At 38.3% G+C, this 27171-nt stretch overlaps 1 protein-coding gene across 2 annotated transcripts in view; it reads right to left on the bottom strand.

The window, feature by feature from the left end:
* ARHGAP15 (Rho GTPase activating protein 15) overlaps positions 1 to 27171 on the bottom strand; it is a 599115-nt gene that overhangs the window by 560201 nt on the left and 11743 nt on the right. For both annotated transcript variants that reach the window (XM_036090857.1, XM_036090859.2), the window contains exon 2: positions 11009 to 11187. In XM_036090857.1, coding sequence (XP_035946750.1) covers positions 11009 to 11173 — 165 coding nt within the window. In that variant the 5' untranslated portion in view covers positions 11174 to 11187. The remainder of the gene's footprint in view (positions 1 to 11008; positions 11188 to 27171) is intronic.

Below are 27171 nucleotides of genomic sequence, written 5' to 3'. Positions count from 1 at the left end.
ATCTCAGTTGAGATTTACAATCCACAGGAATACACCTACCAGAAGTGACAATAAAGGTCTCTTACATCACAGGACCGGTTTTAAACACTGTATCCAATCTTTGTGACAAGATGTAAGGTACGTGACACTAATACTAGTGTTGAGGGTGAGGAGGTGTTATGGAGACAAAGTGAGCAAGCGAGTGGGCTGAGCCGAGGCTACCCAGGATAAGGACTCTAACTCACTTGAATGTAACCTCCAAAAGGACAGAGACTCTTTCTGTTTTGTATCCCCAGCGTGCAAAGCAGTCGCTGACATATAGTAGATACCAATAAATATCTATCGAATGAATAAAAAGAAAGGACTGCTGAATGAATAAATGAATGAAAGTTGTTGACCCGCTTACCCCCTTTCCACCTGGGACTTTCAAAGGCAGGGTTGGAATGATGACGACTCTGTGAGCAGGAAATTATTATTTCAGGGACCTTAGGACACATCATTCGAGTAACATCCCTAGGATTCTTGTTATATGAGATAGAGGGCACTGGGGTAAAAATGACCATTACAATATTCCCTTAAATATTGAGCTTTATTCCCCAAAATGCATTGTAAATGAGAATTACAAGGATGTCACATCAATAATCTGTGTGAAAGTAAAAGTTAATTCATTAGTGTTTTCAAGACAAGAAAGAAAATGTCTTCTTTCTTTCTTTTCTTTTTCTTTTTTAAACTATGATATGAAAAGCAGGGAGGTTAAGGATAGCACATCCAGGAATGTAAACTTCTTTCCTGTCTATTTGATCATGTGTTATTGGCATTAACACTGTCAATAATTCATGGTAAAAGAGGAAGTTGCCATGAAAGGTTACCCATTGTCAGGCTATGATCAATAGGTAAGACCACAGTGGGTGATGTATTATCAAGTATCAGCCAATTCACTTTATCATGGATTTTAAAAACAGTAATAGTTGCAGTCAGTTTGTCTAACCTGAGCTAAGCTTATTTGTTCATTATCTTTTCACTGCTGGTTAAAGACTATGCCTTGAACACATTTTATTTAAGTACAGAATATCATTCTTGCTATTTAATTCCTGCAATCTGGCTGTGAGCCTCCAGAATTTGCCCCCACGTTTTGATGATGGTGTTTATATTTGAGCAAACAAAACTGTCACTTTGTTTTCCTGTCTTCCTATATTGGGTCACTTTGTGCTACATGATATGATCTAAGACAATTCAATGCAAGGAGACACATGTCCCTTCTCATTGGAAATATTAAAACTACAGCTTCCTTCTAGCCTGTGGGAAAGAAAACAAGTCAGGTGACTGAAAGCCACGGAGGAAAGTTAATGTCATCACTATTCCCCTTCTTCCACAGAAGTAATACGAGATCAAGAGGCAAGAATAGCACTGATTCCTTCAGGAAGGAATAGAAAGAAAACGGTACTTTGGTTGTTTATGTTTTTGGTATTGTGGAAGGGCATTCACACAAAAACAAGACTACCAATTCTGAATGCTTTCAAACACATTCCCAATCTAATATTATCTTGGAATCTTGGGGGAAGTGTTCAGTTATTGAAATCACTTCCTAAGTTAGGATAAATAAAATGAAACATTAGTAGCCATTTGGCTTCTTGTTTGATTTAGGAAGTAAAATCACCTGATTTATTTCCTTTTGGTTTTCAGAGCCAGACCTCTAAAACTTGAGACTTAAACACTCGAATTTGGTTTTGTTTCATTTTATGTTTTTTTTTTATTTCACCCAAATACTGATATATAAAATAATGCAAACATTATTGGGGTGAGAAGTTTAGCCCAGTGTAATTCTTGTTATCAAAGGCATTTGCATGTGGAAAATGTACCATATCATGATAACTACAGTGGCCACCAGAAACAACAAGCTGGTGCTTCTCTAGGAAGAAAAAAATGTGGAATGCAATAATAATAATAACAATAATAATAATAATGAAGAGAGGAAGGGAAAAAACTATAAAATAACTCTAATTTTCCTGTTTTTTTTTTTCCACCTCTCCCCAAAGATTCTATTCTTGTTTCTTGAGTACACGATTTCTCTTTTTCACTTTTGCCCGTCCTTAAACTGGTTTGACAGATGACAACCATACATCCTATTACAACTCAAACCCCAATATCTTCCCCCAATAAACTTACTGCCAGTGCACTGGAAGTGAATGGGAATCATAGAAATCCATCACCTCAAAGGAGAAGCATATGAGATTGTATGTAAAGAAGATGGCATCATTTCTAGGAGAGAGTGCCACATCACTGTACATTTGCTAATTACTTGCAACATGCATTAATGTAAAAAATAATACATTTTCCTTATATGGTATTGTTTGGAGATGGTTCTGCTTATCAGTTTTTAATATGCTCTTTGAAAACTGACACATACTTTACCCATATCTCTTTAGGAACACAGGGATTCAAAGGCTGGATAAAATACTTTCATGCCTCTCAACACAAACCTGAGAGGGTAATTAAACAGATGGTAACAATAAACCGAATCTGAACACATCAGGGACTGGAGTCCCTTATTAGAAGCCTTACACAGTGAAGGGAGGGGGACCAGCAACTCTGGGGGAAGTGTTTAGCAGCCAACACCTTTATGTCTGCCCTGACCTCAGAAGCGGAAGCTAATCAACCGTTTAGGAATGGGTATCCTACCACCTGAGAGAGGGCACACAAGAGGTTTTCTGCATACTCTGAGGGGCAGGAAAGCAAAGGACTCTAAAGGAATGCAATGGTCCTTAGGATTGCCTTCAAAGATGTCAGTTTTAGACACACCAAGTCATTACTGTGAATCCACTATACCTTCCCCCCTCCCAACTCCTACACACACACACACACACACACACACGCACACACACACATCAAAATCTTCTAAGTTGGAGGACTTGCTTGAAACACAAAGCTATTTTCTTCTACATGAGGCCAAAAACGAGCTATTATAGACTTCTGTGATGACACAGGTATTCTGAATATTTTCAACCTCATTCTCAGCAACAGAACGTTCTCCTATTTATTCCATCCTCGAAACATACTGGAATTCTACTTATTTCTCAGATCTTCATATTGTCAGTTTGTCCTGAGATAAATTTACAAAAGAGGGGTCTTGAAGCAGTTTAATATTTCAGCTCATAAATGTATGCATGTGGTTATTTTTCCTAGAATATAAAAATAAGCTTAAATATATAAATATTTTATACATCCCTCTGTATATCTACATCTGCATCTATAGAGATACAGAAATGTGTATATATATATATATATATACACTATATATGTATATTTGTACAATATATATATGTGTGTACATGTACACACAGAGAAAATATCCACTATATGCAAGAATGGATCTTGTTGCTGTGGAGGTTTACAATGTTATTGTGCCATCACACATGCAAAGATGCTATTTTGCCATTACATAAGGCATTTACAACCTAGGGGATAATCAAGTCAGTGTTTGCTCTTCTTCTGTTTCTCAACCTGCTTCAGTTCTCTGCTGCAGTTGGCAAGTTCTTTGGGTGCCACTTATGAGAAACATTCAGCATCAGTACAACAATGATTTAGCTTAACTAAGTGCTCCCAAGCAAAGGGCAATGCTCAACATACGGTGTTTTCAATTAACCAAGGTTATAATGATGATCTATTAAAGGACATTTTTGAAAACCAGGGCAGATATTAAAACGGGAAAATTACAAAATGTCGACAAATGTAAATCATGTGACAAACATAATTTCGCAGCTTGCATGTTACCTCTTTGTGAGAGCGCATCACCATATAACCCTGTCTGATGTTAGTCTTGGGATTTCGATACTTAGTAAGTACAAAAAGACTGTTCCCATCTTCTGAGGCAGTTATACTTAAAATGACACCTATCAGCTTAGGAATTTGCCATAAAACTCTCCTAATAGTATTGACTATGGTTCCAAAGTTATTTTACAAGGGAAGAGTACAATATGAATTAAATAAGAGGTGCTGCAAATAATTTAGTGGAAAAGCGTAGTTGCTGCCACACAGAGTATTAGGTAACCTTTTTTTAATTAGAATGTACACTTTCAGATTACTGATTATGAACATCAGGGGACCCGAGATTTTGATTCATCAGTAATTCTCCTTTATGTCTACACTAAGATGTAAAAATGAGACCGCTGGCTCTAACTTGGTATTTCAGAGCCTTTCCACGCTGGTGCCGAAGCTATTCTACCTGTAATCTCTAGTACTGCTCTGCCCCCTTGTGCTACTACGGTGAACTCAACAGAGGAAGAGTTTGCCTTAATCTTTGTACATGAACTACAGAAAAACCCCACTGTCACTTCTCACTTTTCTGGCAAGTTCAAGGTCAGTGTCTAGCTATTTTCAGCTCATCTCTTCTTGATCCATGCAGAGAAATGACAAGGTAACGTGATTCGGGGTCAGCTGTATTACAGGAACCGTTACATAAACGGAGAAAGTGAAAATCAATCCTAGCTGACAGTGACTTCGGGATAATCAACGCTCACTGGATGCCTCTGTCAGCTCGCTTGCATCAAACACCGTGTGACTTCTGTCAGATCTTTTTAATAAAACTATATTCTCACTTTCAGCAAACCTAAGTAAATATTTCACTTGAGCTGAATTTTTTAGACGATGTCAGCCTTCTGGATTTGTAAACCGTGCCACTAATTCCTTGAAAAATTTCACGGGTGATACCTATTATCCCGAGGTTTGTTACTGACCTGAGACGGGAGCACTGCTGTAAAATATACCCTCCTTCTTGAGGGATCTAGGAGAGCTTTCCTACAGACTGTTGCATCTCCTGCATTACACTCAACACCGTTCCCCAAGTCACCCTCAGCCCCAACTCCTCTCTCTTCCGTGGGAACAGAAGCCCTCAGTCGATCATTTCTCGTTGAGAGATTAGGTTTCTTTCTCCTCTGGAGATGTTCATCATTGCTTTTCTTTCATCTCTGTATTTTCTGCTAGGACACGTCCCCTAACACAGAACTGGAAGCACAGCATTTAACAAGACGTTCCACGTTAGTGGCCTTCCTACCCACAGCACCTGATCTGTCAGTTCAGGGATGGAGCTGCTTTATCCCACCCACCTTGTGCTCTGCAGTACTCCATTGAAGTACAATTTACCATAATATTAGTTGTCAGTAAATTCAAAGACGGAACTCCTAAAGCTATAAAATGGATTAGAAGCAATTTAAAAAAGAATTAACAAACTAGAGTAAGAGTATACTGTCAACAAACAAATGCTCCATCATAGGACTGTAATTTGGAATTTTAATTACCCCTCTGCTTCTGTAACAAAACAATGTCTGAACTGGCAGCGATTTGAATCTCTCACAGGTCATTGAGCATTCTAGTTAATTACTCTATGAATAGCCTGTTTTTCTCCCCTCTGGAAACACGTTTCTAATGGCAGTCAAGGTCTGACAAATGTGTCATCTACATAATTAGCTAGGAAGCAACACAAAACATTAAACATGCTTTGTGCCGACAACTATCAAAACATTTCATTTGTTGTCAATTATTCATTACTTTGTAGGTTCTGAAGGGGTTGTTATTATGGAAATAAGTCCAGATGCTAACAAGGTTAGAGTTTTGGATTCAAATTAGTAATCAGAGGACTAACTTTAAAAAAAATGTATCTCATGTACATTCAGCGCCATGTTCAATCAGTAGGAGATTATAAACAAATTTAGCTATGCTCAAGTTAAAATGAAAACGATGCAGCCACGAACGTGAATTCGAGAGCTTCTGCTCCTTCTTTGAAGCACAGACTCTCCACTGTCATCGTAAACTTTCTGAACCTTTGGCAAGTCCCATTTGTGCTTGGTAAACGAGAGTTAAACATTTCACTGCATGAGCTGACGTGGGAGAGCAAGGACAAGGAAAGAAATCTCTGGTGGTTCTTGATTCCCCACCCCCACCAGCGCATATTATGTAAAAGTCAAAATTCTAGCTAACAAACTTTTGAGTGAGTCTGCCATGCCGCACACTGGTTACCTTAGGTAACCCTTGGATTTCATGAGTGTGTTTTTCTCTTTCTGAAATCCGGTTTCTTTTATTACTGCTTTAATATTGTATATAAAGCCAAGTATTGTCTTGAAAGCAGCACTCCTAATGTATATAGAGGATATAAAAAGATTTCTCAACAAAATTGACCTCTCAGTGGCAAAGAAAATTGCAGTGGAAGACACATTATTGCGTAGTCATATCTGAGGCTTGGATCTATGGAGACTCTCACTCCACTATCCTCTAGCCTTCCCTTATAAACCAAAATGGCTTACAAATGTCATCCACAATAGTCCAATAAAGATTAGGAACAAAACACTGTCCTTACATTGATGAGATAAGAAAGATTTAACTGCAGAAGGCAGTGTATAAGAACAGTTCATAAGGCTTGTTCTCGAATGAGAAAAATAGAATTCAAATTATATTTGTGTGTGGCTAGAATTTAATTGAGATGATCAGTTTATTTTCTACATAATGTTTGATCAGATGCCTGTACTACAGAGCTAGATAAGAAGAAAAGGAAAAACAGAAAAACATTCTATCAGGAGAAATCAAGAAGACCCGTTATCTACAGAGTGTGCAAAATATGTCAGGAAATAATTCTACCCTGAGCACTGAGAATGCTCAGTTAATAAAAAAAGATCAGCCCCTCGCTAAGAGAAAATAATTGTCTGTATCTATATTTTTCAAAGCAAAAAGGCAGCCACATCTTACACTAAATAGGACACATTAAAATAAGCTTTAATAATCTTTATGCAGAAGGAAACTAATCCATTTTCAGATCATACGATCCACAGCAATAAAAGGAAATCATCAAACTAAAAACAATTTTAGAAATGGCTGCAGACTCTCATTTAATTAACATGCAACAGATCATATATTTATGAGGAAGTCAAAATATTTAGGAAGCCTATAATCCTGTAAGCCTTAATGTGGTATAAAAACAACAAATAAATGCAAAGTGTTACTGTTATACATGCCTGCCTGATCAATGGTTTTCACATATTGATCTATAAATGGAGTTGACAGTCTGTGTTGGCTGCACATTTTCCAAGCAGCGCTATTTTTGCAGAAAACCAATACGGGCAATTACCTTTGTTTGAGATGCCAAGTCTTATCAATTCAATGTGATTTAGTGTCATTTTAATTAAATATCAGGATCCACTTCAGGACAATTTATACAAACAAAGCCTCAAACCTAACTATAAGCTTGATTTGAAGTAAACATGGACAAGTCCTACAGTCTCATAATATTTCTCAAAAACTCTGCTAAACAGAAGGCTTATATTTTTAGTAGCAATTTTTATGTCTGCCTTTTTGGCTAGCCACAACTTTGGCAAGTATCCTATAATCACAGAAGTAAGAAACAAAAGAAAATTGTTTCCTCTTTTTCTTTATAATATATTAAAAAAGAAAAATGAACATGCACAGTCTGTTAATGGAAACAGAAGGAGTCATGTACGTTAGCATTTAGGAATGGCTCGACCTAAGTCCTTATCCTAACAGTAATAAAAAGATATTTCCCTGTCCATGAGGGCCATGAATAACGTATTGCACTTCTGTGGAGTTTACAAGATGGAAATGGTGCATATTCATACACGTGGCTGCTTAAGACACCAGCATTAAATGCCGAGACTGCTCCTGTCTGCAAATCCTAGGTCTGCAATTTCCCTGATTTGGGCTATTTAAACTCTTCATTAATATCTATTCTAAACTGTCTAGTAGGCTGGAGCTTCCCTCTTATAAATAACATCAAAGCCGCATTAAACCTTTTGCAATAGCTATTTGCTGGATTGCACATTAGCCTTTCAGCCCTTAAAGAGGCACACTTCACCTGCCCCCCATTTACGCTCACTAAGCCGTCTGCTTCTGGGTTTCGCACATTCGGACAAATAAGCAGTCCACCTTTAAGAAGTCTCACTCCGGTGCTCAGGATGAGACAACAAATCACTGAGACCAAAGAGCGTTCCTTCCCCACCAAGTGGAGGTCTCCAGATCTCTCTTACAAGGAGAGGCAGTTTTCTGCTAACCACATCCTCCCGTGTCCAAACTTCCCACCTCTCCAACATTGGCCAGGTAGCAAAGTGGCCTTTTCAAATTTTGAAAAGGCATTGATCTTATTAACTACATAAAAAATGATCATTTGGTGTTTAAAGAAAACGATGCACACAGCCAATGAAATACTAATGGAGGATTAATACCTGTTTTAAGGAAATGCTTCCGTGCAGCCCTTAGGTAATGAAAACTTTAACATAATAAGTGAATTCACCTGTGTTTGCATAGCACAGGGTCGAATAAATGTTTATATTGGCATTTCATACTGCTCCTCTGTTTAGGATACCAAGAATATAGGCTCTTCTGACATATCCAGGAGAGTTTTATATGGTGTTCCGAGCTCAGAGTCATGTTAGACATATTTTTAATTGAACGCAATAATAAAGAGAATTTTATGAATTAATGACAAAATGATACAATTGATTGGACCCGAGAACCTTTTATCATTTTCTGTCATAAGTTAAATCGTTGCGAATGTAATATCAGATTCTTACGTTATATACTCCAATAAGGCCATATTAGATTTGCATGATAGTTATGCCAGGGGACACGTAGTATATATGTGCCATATATATTAAATATGATGCAAAACATATATATGTGTGTCTCTAAGTAGTCCTAATTTTTTTTCTGTACAGATTAAATGTAAGTGTCTCTGTTTCAACAAACCATGCTGCATGTGACACATGCACACATTTTTAGAATACATCTCCTCCCACCTCTCCTCAGTTCAAGATCTCCCCCCTTGACCTCACCCCAACCTCCAACTTCTGAAAAATCAAGTTCTTAGTTTAGCTTGAGCAGATATCTTTAACAGGCTTGTTTGAATAAATATGCCAAAATACTTTACATTCTGTCAGTATCTAGTCAGAAAATTGTGCATGGAAAAAAGAGATGAAAAGAACCAAGACAGAAAGAAAATTAGTGCCATGGCAAGCTTTCAATACAGTATCTCTGAGCCAAGTTTTCTCAGTGAAATGACATATCCTCACTAAAATACCCCTTTTATATAATTATGCACTGAGCACACATAACCAAAAGTAACTTTTATTTTTGTTCCTTATCGAGGAATACATATTGCCCAGGCTAAGAATGCGGAAACAAAAGCTGGGATAATTATAGCTAATTTAACTTTGGAAAACTCTTCTCTAGCAGTCCAGCATATAACCCCCCAAACTAAAGTTATGTAACAAGGTAATATCAACAATGAGAAACTGCATGATAAAATCCTGCCCAAAAGTGAAAAATGCTAATTTTGTCTCATTTAGCAGCTGGATACAGAAATGCTCATTAGTTTTAAGAGGGTTAATCCTTTTAACTTTTGCATATTGATATGCCAATTATGCCTAATTGTACAAGAGGCATCAGTCAAGGTAATAGTGCATAAACACATGAAAGTTATTAAGTACATCCCAACATGTAATAAAGTAGGTGTTAATTGGTAGCTGAGTTCTGCGGGCTATTGAGGTGGATAATTCATTGAGAGATGGATCACTTGTAATTTCTCTCCATAATTCCTTTTGCAGTCTCATGCTGTGATGTTTTCATGCTTGTCAAAAACAACTGCGGCATAGTGCCTTTTGTTAAACACAGCCAATAAAATATGTTAGGCATCATTAAATATACTTAACTTTTAAACTTTTTCAAAGGTACAGTTCTTACTGCTAATACATTATAGAGATTCCAATAATTTACTCTAACCACTGTCTCAAGTTCATAGTTGAGGAACATTTTAGCTGGTTTAAAAGCAAAGTCAGGCTGCCAGTGTTGTGCCTCCCGGCAGACAATACTTTTAAATGAGAGAGTGAATAAAGAAAAACACATCTCTCCGGTAACTTATCTCAGGATGTATCTCCCACTCCCGACATGTAATCACTGGCTTCCTCATGCTAAATCTGTCTATAATACCTGAAGAAAGCATGATTAAAACCATGTACTTCTCAAGCTCTTGAGATGGAATTCCACGCACTTGAAATTTGAGTGAAAACAGAGAATAAATATAATCGGTAACATGCTACTCAGCAAGTTTATCTCATTTAATAACTCAGTTAGGGAGCTGAATATTTCATGGGCCCCTATGATATTAACAGAACACTCAATTAATAGCTCACATGTTTCTGCAGAGTGACTGGGACTCGCAGCCTGTCCCCAGCTAACCTATTTCCCGCTCTTGCTCTCAGTGTGAGAAACAAAATAGATCTGGGGTCCAAAAGAGTGGCTAACATTGCATAAATAATTTTGTAACATCCTATGGCCTCAGCTGCAAGTTACCACCATTATGGAAGAAAATTAACCAGAGGAGACCCATCGCAATCAGTGTGTTTAGTGGCTCAGGATGCGTGCAGGGGCAGGGAGGCAATTGGCAGTAGAGTTCATCTCTAACTATTTTATTTCAGATCTTCCTAATGACACATTATCGAGACAAAATGGCTTCCTCTCCAAACCTTCCATCGCCATACCATTTAAGCTCATTCCAAATCAAATCGTAATTCCAATATTATATATTGTTGGGAGATTTTAAGAAAGAGATTTTCACATTTTTTTTAAAGATTTTTTTTTCCCCCCTCAGTTCATTCTTAGCTAATTTTAGCCTCTGGCTTTTCAAAGTGATGTACTGTATTTGGAAGTACAAACACCACATGCTAGCATAACCTCATTATTTTTATAACACTGAAGCATGATAGTGGAGGCCCTTAAAATGAGTCAAAGGTGCTCTTCAGTCTAGCTCCAAATCCACTTTATCACTCTGGATTAAGCCCAGCTCCACTCTCACAACTGGGGATATTATTATGACTATAAGTAGGCAAGATAAAATGCATTACAAAAACAGTTTTCTCATGCACATTAGGAAAACAAATAAAACAAAGCTAAGTAGTTCTTTTTTTTTTTTTTTTTTCTTTTTTAACAAAATTCTGTATCTGGGAACATGGGGGTCTTAGGGTGTTTGACTTACGGGTTCAATGACCTTCCCAACATCGGTGAGGATCATGGATTTACTTTGGCTCAGCCTGTCGTGGTGGCTGTTGGCATTTTTGATTCTCATTTGCACGGCTCCGGTGCCTTGACGGGTGGAATTCAGTGTTTCCACAGAGGTATCAGAATTCGTAGATTTCTGCATATTATAGCGTTATCCTGATAAAATATAAAAGCATTATGTTATTCTAAATATATCTTTTCCAAGAAAAACTTGGTGGGGTGCAGGTTCCTATTTATCACTAAGGTACAAAAATGAAACAAACAATCTCCGCCTCTCTGAAGAGCGGAGAAGGTAATTACTGTGTAGTTGTTTTTATCAACTGGGGCCTCTGTACGGGGACAGCGCTATACATGCCAGAGGACTTCAAAGTTCATAGCCAGCACAGCCATGCTCGTGTCGTTCCTAATTCCATTAAGGAATTCCTAATGGCAATATGATAGTCTTCCTTATGTAGAAATGCCAACTAAGCATCTTTAGGCTACATGCTGTTTGCACTCACAACATCACTGAACTTTTACCTACCCCATCCCACCCCACCTCTACACGCTACCACCCACAGCCTTTTTTGGTGACCAAAAACCTGCATATTTAAGTGAGTAGAACTGGCGTTAGGGCAAACTAAGCTGGTCCCACTGACTATGAAATATGTTGCCTTGGCCTTCTTTGCCTGCTGCTCAGCCTTAGCCCCGACCCCCACTCACAATACCCAAGGAGGGAAAGTAAAGGTCCTTTGTCTGCTGCCATCTGCCAACTGAACTAGATTCAGTAGCTTTTCATTGGACATAATGTTGATGAAGTATATGAAGAAAAAGAAAATCAAAACCATTTATTTAGTGATATTTGTTTTAATGGAAGAAGTCTGATTTAGGCAGGAAAATTCAGGGCAGGCACATGCTAAAGGAGCGGCAGTGAGGAAACAATAATTCGGAGAAGCAAATGAAGAGAACTCAACGGTGGCAGCATCCGTGGGTGGGCTAGGAGGGCTTTAGTTGCTTCCCCAAATCCGTAATCCTTTTCAACGGCCCCTCTCCACAAGCCCCTCCAAGGAGCATATCATCACATTTAAAAGAGAACATGTGCAATGCAAACACAGCTCCTAAGCTTCTAGAAACAGACCCCCTTGTGGCCTGATTGTTCTCTCCCTGTCTCACCTGTAGACATTCCTGAGCTGGCCTGGGCACATATGTCCACACTAGAAAAAACTGCCATCAGTTACAGAAGCCAAGATAAACCAAAAGAAGGATTGTATTTTAGGGAGCTAACTGTACTGGTACCCCTATAGCTGTTGGACAGACAATGGGGCTAGCTGGCATCATGGTAATGTTCAAGCTAAGTGAACACTAAGACGGTTAGAAAAGGATGAAAACATTTTAGTAGGAGGCAAAGTGTTACCTCGTAATTGATACCAGTAAAGCAATTGAGTGATAACTTAGAAAAGAAGTTAATATTTGTTGAGCATTCACTATGTGCCAGGCAATGCACATAGTGATTTAATTCTTGCAAAACTCCCATGAGATAGACATTAAACTCATACTTTTCTAGAAGAGAAAAATAAAGATCAGAGAGACTAATAATTTTCCCAAGTATAATGGACAGAAAAAGTGGAGGACCTGTATTTTGTTCCAAAAAAAAAGACCCATACTGGTGAATAGACACATTCTAGTTAATCTATACTATGAAATATTACTCAGCGATAGAAAGAATGGACTACTGATGCATGCAACCACATGGATGAATTGCAAATTGCTGAGTGAAAGAGGCCAGGCCAAACAAAGTACTTATGGAGTACTTATGATTTCATTTATATAATATTCTAGAATATGCAAGCTAATATTTAATTATAGAAAGCTGATCAGTGATTGCCTAAAGATGGTGTGAAGGGAAAAATGGATTATGGTGATTACATGGAAACTTTTAAAGCTGATGGATATGTTTGTTAGCTTGATTGCTGTGATGGTTTAACAATTGTATGCATATATTAAAAATCAAATTGTATAAGTATTTGCACTACTGTATTTCAGTTATACCTCATAAAGATGTTTACGGGAAAGTTGTTTTGAAAATTCCTTAACTAAATTAATTAAATTGACTTAAGTTTCTTAATTCTTTATTTTGTTCATACTTCCATTTTTAGGCTTCTACATGAGTGATATAAAAACTCATTTAGTTGAGAATAAAAGAGCTATTTCAATAAGATTTGAAATAAAAATTTCAAGTGATTAAAAAAAAAAGTCTCATCTCCACTCTTCCATAGGAATCTAATAACAGCTGCTTTGATGAGAAGGATTTTAAAATGTATCAAATCCGGCCACTAATACAGACATAGGGAATCTTACCTCTACATCTAACTTGAATAATATATAGAGTATTATATAGATAACTGCTAAAAAAAAAAAAAAAGTGAAAGCATTTTCCATATACCCCAGTACAGGATAATAAGTTTTTGGTTTTATTTTGTGTGTTATTTATTACTGAAACTATTAATTTTTCATAGCCAATCAGAAAGTATTTCACAATAACAAAGCAAATCTATGAATCTTTGATATTTATGAGGATGTTACTATTAAAGTCATGAGTTTTCCCAAATAAATTATACTAAAATTTGTATGGAACCACAAAAGACCCTGAGTAGCCAAACCAATCTTGAGAAAGAAAAACAAAGCTGGAGGTATTATAATTCCAGATTTCAAAATATACTACAAAGCTGTAGTAATCAAAACAGTATGATACTGGGACAAAAACAGACACATAGATCAGTAGAACAGGGTAGAAAGCCTAGAAATAAGCCCAAGATTATATGGTCAACCAATCTATGACAAAGGAGGCAAGAATATACAGTGGGGAAAGGAGAGTTTCTTCAATAAAAGGTCCTGGGAAAACTGGACAGCTCCACATAAAAGAATAAAACTGGACCATTTTCTAACACTATACACAAAAATAAACTGAAAATGGATTAAAGACCTAAATGTGAGAGCTGAAGCCATAAAAATCCTGGAAGAGTACACAGGCGGTAATTTCTCTGACACTGACTGTGGCAACTTTTTTCTAGATCTGTCTCTTCACGCAAGGGAAACAAAAGCAAAAATAAACCATTGGGACTACATCAAAATAAAAAGCTTCTGCACAGCAAAAGAAACCACCAACAAAACAAAAAGGCAACTTACTGGATGGGAGAAGATATGTGCCAATGACATACTTGATAAAGGATTAGTATCCAAAATGTATAAAGAACATATACAACTCAACACCAAAAAGCAAACAATCCAATTAAAAAATGGGCACAGGACCTGAATAAACATTTTTCCAAAAAAGACATACAGATGGCCAAAAGACACATGAAAAGAAGCTCAACATCACTAATCATCAGGGAAATGCAAATCCAAACCACAATGAGATGTAACCTCATACCCGTCAGAATGGCTAAAATCAAAAACACAAGAAGTAATACGTGTTGGTGAGTATATAGAGAAAAAAGACCCCTCGTGCACTGTTGGCGGGAATGCAAACTGGTGCAGCCACTGTGAAAACAGTATGGGGGTTCCTCAAAAAACTAAAAATAGAAACACTGTACGATCCAGTAATTATACTACTGGGTATTTATCCAAAGAAAATTCAAAAAGATATATGCACCCCTATGTTTACTGCAGCATTATTTATAATAGCCAAGATATGGAAGCAACTTAAGTGTCCACTGAGAGATGAATAGATAAGGGAGATGTGGTATATATATGCAATAGAATATTATGCAGCCCCAAAAGGCTGAGATCATGACATTTGCAACAACATGGATGAACCTAGAGAGTATTATGCTAAGTGGAATAAGTCAGACTGAGAAAGACAAATACCATATGTTCTTACTCATACCTGGAGTCTAAAAAACAAAACACAAACAAATGGATAAACAACAACAAAAAGCAGAATCAGACCTATAAATACAGAGAAAAAATGGTTGGCAGAGAGAATGAGGGTGCGTAGATGGGCAAAATGGGTGAAGGGGAGTAGAGGATACAGGCTTCCAGTTATGGAATGAATAAGTCACAGGAATAAAAGTCACCGGAAATGAATATAACCAATAACATTGTAATAGAGTTGTTTGTTGACAGTTGGTAGCCATACCTGTGGTGATCACAGTATAATGTCCAATCTTGTCAAATCACTATTCTCAAATTTTTAAAAAGTTAAAAATTAAAGCACGAGATTTTTCAGGGTGTGCTTTCATGAATAAAGTTAGGGGAAGTGAAGGAACGAAAATTGAGGGACTGTCATTGTAATAGTGGCCTTGGGCTCGTGGTAATTAGACTGGTTGCATAAAAAGGGGTCATGATGACTTCTTAGTGACAGCACTGTCTGTACTGATCACCTTTGTGGTCTTCTACAAGTCTACAGACCTCTGGTTCATCATTGGAAAAAAAATTGTTAGGGAAGGGGTCAGCCAAGGGGATTGCTGGGATCTGTAGGATCCTTTTTACTTTACTGATGCACTCAAAGTCTGGGAGCTCAAGAAGTATTACTGCAGATTTACAAAGCTCAACAATTTTAGGCAGATAACCAACAAGGTAAATGCTTTGGTATCACTTGATCCCAAGGAATTTGGGTAGGGGTTGAGGGGAATCTATGATTAAACAAAGAAGTCCTTTAGAGAAATCTGGGTTCTCTTCCGAGTGCGTGTAAGCCTTGATCTTTCAAACTCAAAAGATGGTGTGTTTGTAATGTTGGTGAGGGGAAATCACTTAGGCTAAAGCCACTATCCTCTGACCAAGAGCATGAAGCCACTGTATTTACATAGCCTTGCCATGTGCCATTTATAGAACATGTTGCTTCCTCAGAGTCTGCACCAATTTCAATGTCAAATCAACATTTGCATTCTTGCAATGATTTTACAATCAACTGTTATTTGCCTAGTGATGAGTTACTGTCAAAAGTTTGGATTACTTAAAAGGCCTCTCATCTGACTTCTCCACCTATTTTCTTAGGGACAGGCTGCAGAAAAAAAGTTTCAGAATTTTCCTTCTTCAGACATTTTTGTTAGGCTGACTTCTCCTCTACTATGGTATTAAGGTGATTTCTCTCTCCTCACACTTTCTCTCCTCTAGCCATTACTTCTTTTCCCATCTGACCCCATCTTCACATTTTGTTGATACCCCAAGGCGCTCTAGTTTTTCTCTTTATTCAGCCTCCCTTGTATTTTGTGTTCTACAATGGCATTCACCCGATACTATTTCATAATTGTTCTTGTATTCACAAATATTTGACAGTTTCTAACTTTGCAGAGAACTGCATTGCTCTGAGAAGAACACAGTATGGCACAAAACCTCCTCTTAAAGACTTCCACCAGCAGAAAATAAATGATCCATTCAACATTTATGGAGAGTCTCCTAAGTGGCATGCACTGTATCAGAGGCTGGAGATTCTCTTTCTTTATTTCTTTTTTTTTTTTTTAATATCAAGTGTCTTACAGGTCAGTGAAGGTGATGGAGAAACAAATCAATAATTAAATGAGAGTAGAGTTGTGTCCAGTTGGGGAGAGGAGCAATGGCATTAAACTCAGGTGGCACTGGGAGGTGGAGAGAGAGAAAGTCTGCAAAGGAAGATCAGTCGGTGTTGGTGCTAAGTCAGGACAGGTTAGACATTTCAGACAAAGGGCTCAGCAATGCAAAAGTACACAAATAACTGTGAGATTATAACGTGGATATTGAAATGTGCCATGAAGGAAAAACATAGTACCAAGAAAGCTCAAGGAAAGAGAAATGATGGCTTTCATAAAGAAAACGGTATTTAACCTCAGTGTGGGTGAGTCTGTCATCTGCTAGCCTCTCGGGGGGCTGAGGGACTGACTGAGAGCCCCTTCCTTCTAACCCAGCCAGGACTGGAAGGGGCTGTTATTCTAGACACTCTGAGGGAGCAATGAAGGAAGAGGGGTTTCCTTGGCGTAATATACAAATGTGTTGTATAGATGAAATGAGTGCAAGACAGTAGTGTGCAGGACCCCCACCCCCCACCCGCAGGATCCGGGGATGTGCAAGAGGAAGGAGAGAGAACAGAGGAGGAAGGAAATCTGAGGGGCTGAAATGACAGCTGTACTAATGGCTGTGGAACTTTTAACTGTTGCACTTGAGAGTTCATCCATCTGTCCAGTTAGGAGCCTCATACAAAGTGGAGAAGGCTGTTCTAGGCCAAATTTTTCAAGATGCCTTTGGATTCCACTTATAGCCCTTTCTCGTCACCCTCTTTCAACTTCTCATTTTCTCCTTGCCTTATCCTAATACTCTATTGTTCCTCAACCAGACACCCTATGATGCTTTTCATTTTTGGCCGAAGCCCCCCACTGCAGCTCCCACTTAGGTCCCATCTCATCTACAGAGTCAACATTTCTGAAATCCCACCATCCATTCTTCCTTACCTATCTCCTTTAAACATCCATCCTCTTGGTCAATCACTAAAACATAGATGGGAGGGAAATACTTAAACTAATTCACATAGTGGCATCAATGATTGGTCAGACTTCCCCTCAACTCTCAGGGAAGCATTTACCTGAATCTCAGAATCTCGAGGTACTTGCAGGAACATATGTATCAATTTCACGATGCACTGGTCAGAAAGGCAACGAAGACCCGCAATTTGTGTCTTTCCGTGTTATTATTCCAGGAACATTCACAGGCCTTTGGAATCATTTTGTTGTTCCACCCCTGTTTTCTTCCCCCATTGACCCTCAACTTTCTCTATTTCATAGAGTAGATTGTAAAATCAATAATAGTTTTCTATGCTTACTTATATTCTACTTCAAACATTTTGTTAACTACAAGTTATATTAAGTTTCCTATGATCTAGATGCTTATTCAGTATTCCTCTGGTTCTTCCTATAACATATCATCTACTCATTATGATTATCATAATCATCATTATTATCAAAATTTATTAGAGGAAACAGTGTTGCCTTAAGCATTTACATTCTTACAGGAGGCACAGAGAGCTGTGGTGAATGACTAATGAAAATATTGAAGAATTAGTTCATTTTGCATGTGTCTAAAATATCCATTGATTTCAGAAAATTCTCCAAATAAATCTCCCTGAGTGAGAAATTGAAATGTAAATCACTTACGACTGGCTTCACCATTTCTCTAGACTTCCTGATTTTATTTGTACCAAACGAAGAGCAAAAGGAGCCTGTGATATTGCATGAGTTCCACTTTCAATACTGCTTTAAAAACAGGAAACTGTGATGAGAATGCACTTTTTTGAAGAGCCACACAAACTGGCTCCACTCAACAGATGAGGTTCAGTGGTATTCTGGGCCTGATTCTCCCGCTCCCACAGCCGATACCCAGAGAGGAGGGAATATGGTGATTCATCTAATCATAAATTTCATAGCTGCTCTGTCAATTATTTGTTGCACTCTGTTAATTCCATTAAGGTTCAGCAGCTTCCCCTTTTGAGTTAGAAAGTGTATTTTTGACATCTCTTTCCCATCAGTAGCATTAAAAGTAAAAGTGCATGAAGAGTTATTTGGGCGAGGAGAAACTGAAGAGGCACGATGCTACCATCTCCATGCTTCAGAGCAGAGCAAAGTGAAGCTCATCTAGACCCAGCATTCTCCCCACAGCGCCACAGCCTGTTCAAAGTAGCTCCAGGATGGAACCCACGTCCCGCATCTCCAAACATCCCTGCTTTAGTCATAGACCCCCAAGCCAACTGGAAACCATATATGGAAAAATAAGGTAACAAGAATTCCAAAGAAGTCTGACAGAGATTAGGGAGATCATATGATCATAGTACAGCCATATTAGGTATGTATCATGTACATCTTTCAATTTAAGTGTGTATAAATCTTCCTGTGTTTCCTCACAAAACAACAGAGACTTAATAAACATTTATTAGATATATAAATGGAAAACAAATATAGGAACTAGTTAATGTCAGTGTACATAGGCTAGCAAAATCAATTGGAAAATGTCTTTGATCAAGTCCATTTCTTATTTAAAAAAAAAATGTGTGTGACTCACTTTGGCCAGTGTTTCTAAGGTCCAATGAACTATGGCTACTGCATGATAAGTTGGGGCAGAAAAGAAAAAAAAAAGCAATGCTTTTCATGCCTTCTGAGGCCCATCCTTGGAGAATAATATGAATTTTTAAAAAATATGAAGAATACCTTATTTTCATTTCAGAATAAGCCTTTTTTTTCTTTCTTATAAATGGGTGCGTTTAATGACCATCTTAGAATTTAGCAGGGTTATTTGTTCTGACGACAGAGAAAATCTTCCTTGACTTTCAAATTCCTATAGGTGCTTAATATTATTTCTCCAAATAGAAGGACTCTCTTGCCTGACATGGATCACCACTGAAGATGTTGTGAGGAGAACTGTCACGGAGGCAAGCATTGAGTGTGCTCCCAGGGAATTCCCATCCCATGGGTGTTAGCCTCGCCTTTCACCGCGTGGCAAGTGAGCTGTCTGTTCACCCCAACCACCAAGAGCTCCGGTCCCCTCAACACACAGGAGCCCTCTGTGACAATCTGACTCCATTCCTTTCCCAGAATGTGTGGGAAGCGCTGTTTCTCCAGGTCTGCTAAGGAGCTCAAGGAAACGCCACAGACAAATATTACTTCTGTGAGAAATTCATTTCTATCCCCTGGAAAGATCTTATGTTGATCTGTGGTAGAGCACGGTCTGTTTGTTTCCCTGTGGAAATGACTCGTGGCCATGGTAGCTCCAGGAACGTGGGGCACAGCCTTCGTACTACACTTTCCTGACAGGTCAGTAATTAACTTGCATTGTTATTGTTTGTCGACTCCACCACAGCAGCCATTTACTAAAATAACATTTTAATTTCAGTTTCCTTCCAGTTCACTTTCCTTTTTCTTTTTTTTTCCCTGTGGCTTCTACATCTCTATTAAGTCTAATTTCCCCAGACCACTTCCATAAGTGGAGAGAGTGCAATAAAACTCAGTTTCAAAAAATGTCAAATATAATGAGAAAAGAACATCACAGTAAAGGAATTTGACCATAGCCACCCCATTGGGTAACATTGTCTTTGACTGGGCAGGTGTTATATATAGGAAATGTGATAATAAGGCCTCGCATTTATTTAACTTAATTCGGGAATCAGGGTGATAGTCTGCATTTACTGACAAAGTCTGGCAAGTCAGCTGCATGGATAAACTGTCATACAATTATTGTCATTACCCGTGGGCATTCTAAATGGTGAAAATGACAAGTAAAATATATTTTTTAAGTAGAATAATTCCCAGACAAAATTGTGTGACAGGCAACCTTGATCTTTTTTAGATCACGGTATCTTGTTGCCATCTCTCATCCCCTGGGCACCTTAGCTTTTTAGTCTCCATCTTATTGAGAGCAAAGAAACTGATTTACATTTCAAGTATTTTATTGAGCCTTTACCCTGAAAAATAGACTTATTAGGTCCCGCAGTTTCTACAAAAATTATTGAAAACCCTGGGGGCAGACATAAGTACGCTTGCCTACTATGGAGTCTGGTACAAGGGCAATGGAGGATGGGACTGAGGACCATTTTAAGGTGAAGGTGACATTTGACCTTGATGTTGTATAAAAATAAGATCCAAAAGGCAGAGGAGGGATGTCCAGGGCAACACAGGCTGAGAGCACCAGATTTAAGGAAAATAGGAGTGAACATCCACAACAAATGGTGGAATATGGGAGGTGGGAAAGCGAGGGAAAGGGAGTCAGGGCTGGATGAGGAGAATCTTGCCATTTCCAGTAAAGAATCTGGGTGTTGTCTTATAGAGCCCGAGAAACTTTGATGATTTGTTTCAGGCATAATCCCCAGGATTTGGTGAAAAGACACCCAGAGAAATGGATCCCTAACCACTGAAGAACAGTAGCATTCTCACTGGACGCCTCTTTTATTTAGCAATTAACTTCAAATCAGAATAAATATCATAGTATCTATTTGTAAACACTGATCTTATGATAAGAGCACCCGAGAAGTGATCTGGGAAAAAAAATACTCCAGAACTTCAGGAACCTCCTTCTGAACCTCAAGGTGCGTGTTTAATGCTTCTGGTCACCAATTAAATGAAGAGAAAGGTGAAGACTTTACAGGAAGGACAAAATGAAGCACTTAAGGAAGCGATATCAAAAGGGTACAATCATATCTTCCTAAGGACACAGAAGAAAAATAAAGTGAAAATTAGTTAGAACTGCTTCTGAATTTCCCTCCGGTGATCAGGTAAGTAGTCCAAAATTGAAAAGCAAATAGGAATAAAATGCCTGTGCTATTCTAATTATGTTTAGGCAGCATAAGAAATTTTATGAAATGGCAATCTCCTTAGATACACAGGAGAACCATAAGGGGCATAAGTAATGCAATCCTCCCTCTATTTCCTCTGTCAGTTTTGACCTAATCTAGCAAGAAATGCTGAGCCATTTTCCGCCTCTTGCGTACAAGTATCAATTAAGGGAAAACAGGGTGACTATCTTAGGGCACTGGATGATGAAATGTCACTTAAGGAGAAAACATTGGCTGTACAACAAGTTGCTCAGCAGCCACAGTCTTAGGAAACACTGACAAAACAAGCAGTCTCAGACATTCTCTGGACGGGACCGGTTCTCTGATCTTTGCTGGAAGAGTACCAAGGGCAAAAAGTACATTTCAACCTGTGATTGCTCGTTTCCTGGGATTTCATGTTCCATAGCATTTGCTTCCTAAAGGATGTGACTCAGTTGCAAAGCCCTTTCATCAAGCCAATTAAATCTAATCACGCATTGATTGCAGTACACCAGGATCCCTCTATCTCTACCTTGGCCAGCCCAGGTTAAAATATGGGGAAGCTGCATATTGCATAATTAGTGATTGACAGTAATTAACAGGAGTCAGTAATTGACAGTAGTCAAACAAACAGCTGACATTTGTTTTATTTAGCAAACTTGTTATTGTATCCGATTAGTCTTTCCCTAATGCTCCTGTCTTCAAAATCTGGATTGATTGGATCGGATTTCAGTGTCAAGGGGACATATCTGAAAATGGGACAGTAATGTCATATAGTCCATTGTTGTGACAATGACACCATTAAAATAAAATATTTCAGTATGTTTCCTTTAATGCATTTAAAAATCAGTCTCTCGCTCAGTTGTGTATGCATAAAATACATTTTAAATAGTGTGTGTGTGTGTGTGTGTGTGTGTATGCTTGTGTATAAAGCACAAAGGATTGTCACAAACTGAACACACTCATGTAACCACACCCAAACTGAGAAACTCGACAGTCTCAGCATTCCAGGAGCCCCTGAAACTCCCTTCCAGTCACTCTCCACCCACCCCACTAAAAATAATCACTATTCTGTCTTCTTAGTTTTGCCTGTTTTTAAAATTAATCTAAACGGAAAACCTAGAGTATGTACTTTTTATTGCTGAGCTTATTTCACTCAAACGTTTATTTGTGTGGCTGATTGCTGTGTAATATTCTTCTGTGAAGTGCTTATAAAAAACTTTGTTAGTTCTTCTTTTAGGTTCTTTGTCCTTTTCCTGATTTGTAGAGGTTATTTTTGTATTCTGGTTACAAGCCATTTTTAAATATATATGTTGCAATAATGATCTTTTCCCACCTGTGGGTTACTTTTTACTCTCTTAATAGAATCTTTTCATCAATAGACATTCTAAATTTTAGGATAGTCCACTTTATCATTTATTTCCTTTTAGGTTTACTGATTTTTTTTTTTTTTTTTTGTCCTCTTAAGAAATCCTTGCCTGATCCAAGACCACAAAGACTATTCCTGTATTTTCCTCTAAAAAGATTTGTTGTTTCAAATTTTATTTTTAGAAATGTGATTCTTCTGGAAATAATTTCTGTGTTTGCTGTGAGATAAGGGTATCTTTTATAGAGATAATTCATATATATTTCTTTTAATTAGAAAGACCTGTCATCTCTCATGGTTTATTGAGGTGAGAAAGGACCAGGATCTGGCTCTTCATCTGAAGTAAACAGATACTGGAGAGCTCTCCTATCCACAAACGTTGACAAGAGGCGCAGTTGTGTCCCACAATCACATATATCAAGAAACACTGGCAATTGGAAATCCAAGTTGAATAGAAAGATTTATCAGACAGGTGGGAAAAAACAACCACTGGTAATCGGAGAAGGTCAATACTCAGAAGTTCAGATTTGCAGACTGTTATCAACTAGGAGGTTTGCTATTAAGTGTCAGAGTTCTGATTACTGTCTATTTGTTCAGACGTATCTCAATTATCCAGAAGGGGGACTGGCAGTAGAGAAGTAGGACCTCAGTCCTAGCAAGAGAATGAGGCCATGAATGACCAGGTTACCAGCAGAAGTTGTGGTTGAAGACAAAGCAAATGTCTCATGAGAAAGGGCATGACTTGCTGAAGGACTGGGACTGGTAAGTAAGGGGAAACACACCCGATGTATGCATCGCAAGTGCAGACCAAAGCCATGATCACTTGTTATAATTTAATATTGAACTCACCAAACTAGTGAGGAGTAAGAAAGCTATAGAGCAGTGATTCTCAAGTGTCAATATGAGAAGCTTCATAAACACGCAGATGGTACTACCCATTCCAAAGACTCTCGTCCCGCAACACTGAAGAGGGGCCCGAGAAACTACATGTTTGGCCTTCACCCCGGTGATTGAGATGCACACTGAACTTTGCTGACAAACAAATCTCTAGAATTACATAAAGCTCTTCTTTTTTTATTTTATATCCATGTTGTTCTAAAATTATTACTAATTACTATAGTATCTTCTTATTTTTAAACCCCATTGCTACTCAGTTCATATTTGCTAATATTGTTGTTCCGATTAAGTTTTCTGGGAATGAATTTCACTTTGGAATTTGTTGGTGGTTGGGGTAGTGGTATTGATCATAGCTGGGAAAAGTGAGAAGAGAAGTGACTACGTGGCTAAGTAGGTAGATACTGAAAAATGAATTATTTTATATAAAGGAAAAACCCAACAGGATCATACTACAGGCAATCTGGGTCTATTGTGAGTGTTTCAGCATGAGTGCTTTTTTTTTTTTTTTAATGTTTATATCATGAACATGGTAAGTGTGAGTAAAACAACATCAATTTAAACATTTGGAAAACAGTTCTCTTGCTTGTAAAACATCAAAGGATGTTTGGTGTGAGAACAAACAAATTCCGCAAAACGTTGTTTTCACTCAAACTTAATCTGAAATCTTTGGGCAGTGAGGCTTCCTTTCATGAAGCCAAGAATATCAAAATGGCAAAAAAATATTTACTAGTTCACATCATTTAAATTGAAAGTTTTTGATTGAGTTTTTAAATTCTTGCCTTTGAATATCCTTTAATATGCCAAGTGTATTTATTATGTAAAATGTATCTTTTTCTTTTTAGGCTGAAAAGACTCTTTTGATGCCTTATCTCTTGAAGAACTTCAGGTGTGTTACCAGGAACCTCCATCCAGGAGTTGTTTGGGGGTTAGATCCCCGATTTAAACAAGGGGTGCTTCTCTTTCCTCCAAGTGGAATTCAGGGCCTCACCCCAGGAGGTAGGAGGTGGGAGCTGGTTAGATATACTATCTATCCAACTAGGTTCCAGTTAATTGAGTGTTACTATAATTTGAAGTAGTATAGCCAAATACCTATCTTAATTTAGGCTCCTCACAAAGCAAAATACAGAATTTGGGCTTGGCCACATTGAAGTCAAAAGGAAATGCCTAAAATATCTAGAATTTTAAAGTGGCTATCAGGATTATCTATTTTATTTAAAAAGTATTCAACAGTAATTTTTTTTTCCTTCTGTCCTCCCTTTATTCACTTACATTCTTTGTCCTAACTACTTCTGAGACTTAGTGATGCGGATCTATTCACAGACAACTTGCACGATGAAATGAATTATACAGCCACACCCATGCTACATTTCCTCATCTAGCACACTGTGGATTTCACATGTGCGTGTGTGTGCATGTGTTTAAACTGTTGTTACGATTATCTTCACCCACTAAGGTATACAAATCTCTTTGATCTCCCCTACAACAATGCACCCATGCAATTGTACGTGTTCTGGTCCCTATCTTATATCATGTGACTTTGCAAATACCAGGCAAATTAAGGATGACTCTATTTGCTATTACTTAGAAAGGTTAACCTTTGGAGACATCTTTTAATGGTTAAAAAATGCTTTGAAGAACATGAGCAGTAGAACAACATCAGTTCTTTCAAGTTAGGAAAAGGAACCCACTCATGAAAGTTAGACAAGCAAAACAAGGGCCTCAGTGAAAAATCCATACAAAAATGGATGGTGTTTTCATAGAATAATCTAATGTGCTAGTCTCTGAGCCTTTATTAAGATTTATTCTGTATATGGAAGTTATCTGGAGGAGTCTAGTTCTTTCTAATCATGACACTCTGCTCCTGCTTTCTTAGGAGCAGCTATAAATTCAAGAAGACGTGGAAAACCGGCTAGACTGCCAACCAAATTCAACCCACAGACATATGTTGTTGGGCCTGAACAATGTTTTAGAATGTTTTGAATCAGTTTCCAATTGAAAATCAGGATTTGTACTCAAAAAAAAAAAAAAAGAACAGGTGCGGATCTGTGTGTCTTCCCTTGAAAAATCAGAAGATGTAGAAAACTGGTCAAGGATGTATGATAAGAGTCAGCTGGGGGTGGGCAGCTTCTACAGCCTGTAAACAGGGCAAGTTCTCTCTGATCCAGAGGTTCTCTCCCTTTCTACTTTATCTGCATAGATATCCTGACGGGTCTGTGGGCCTTTGTGGCGCCAGTCACCTCCAGGGGTACTGCTCCTCTGATGTTCGCATACAGCTCTTTCTGCTGCATGCTGAATCGGTATCATTTTCCATATTTTATTATTTTTCAGTCCAAGCCGGTAGAATTAGAAGTGGAGAACAAAACCAAGAGACTGTATCTGCACCCCTGGTTTAGAAAGAGGTTCCCCAGAGATGAATATTATCTCGTTTATCGGTATAGCTTTTCAGCCTGATCTCACATTATCAAGAGTAGGATACTGTGCTGTGCTCTTTGCTCTTGCTAAGCAAGTTCCCCTTTTCTCCCCTCCCTGCTCTGACCTCCTTCATTGTTCCTATTACATTTTGGCAGATAATTAGATCCCGACTTCTATTGTTTTCTGTTCTCTATTTGAGTTGTGCGTCTCTTCTGACCAAATCGGCTGTGGGTTCTTTAACATCAGACACTATAAAATTGGCTGTGGGTTCTTTAACATCAGACACTATATTTGTCAGCATTGCTCTGTACTGTATGGGGAGCATTACAAGCATCTGGTATCTGCCTGAAATCCCCTGTCTTTAACTCCCCCAGGACCATGAGCATCTCCAACAAGTTCAGGTTGGCCACCATATTAGAATGATTGGGATTCCCAATCCCAAGAGTCACTGGATTCTTTCTTTTTTTTTTTTTGTCTTATTTTCCTACTTCCCCACATCAAGAGATGCCAAATGGACCTAGGATACAGTGCACCACGGTCAGGGGAAGTCAGAACAATCACTGTATCTCGCCTTCCCCACCTTCCCAGCCTCAAATCCTGCTCTCTACCCATCTGCTGTGCTGACCAGTCTCTAGTCTTCCTTTCAAGCTGATCTCTCACTCTGAAACTATGGCCCACTTGCTAATCCCCCTTCCTAGAGCTAGACTTCTGGCCCGTAGGATATAGAGCCAGTTCTCCAAGGACAACACCACTGCCACTGAGTATTTGGTCCGTCACTTGCCACGGCCACACCTGCTTTCATTAATCCAATGTCCTCACACTGACTGCTTTCAGAATTAGGACTGAGATCGATGGAGTCATTCAACCTCCGTACATAGTATCCTGAGCAGGATTCCCCAGGGAAAAAACAAAACAAAACAAAACAGTTCTAATTCTTCTCTAACTGGATCAGCAACCTAGACCCTGGACCTTCCAAATTTCTTTCTTATTTTTCCTTTTCAGAATCACTTTGCTAGGACTCCAGCATATCTGCCTCATGAACCATTTACGTCACCACCTTACCACCCTAGGAAAAATTAGATATAATATAAAAATAGATGAGGAAAATTCTACTTTTTTTCTCTCTCCTTATCTGTAGTTTTTCTTTGTTTCATTTTAATTTCAAGTCCAAGAGTCAATGATTCTCTAACACTTTTTAAATTGCTCTGTGTGGGGACACCTG

The sequence above is a fragment of the Halichoerus grypus genome, chromosome 4 (assembly GCF_964656455.1).
Source record: "Halichoerus grypus chromosome 4, mHalGry1.hap1.1, whole genome shotgun sequence".
Lineage (NCBI taxonomy): Eukaryota > Metazoa > Chordata > Mammalia > Carnivora > Phocidae > Halichoerus > Halichoerus grypus.
This window is presented reverse-complemented; position numbering and strand designations above follow the sequence as displayed.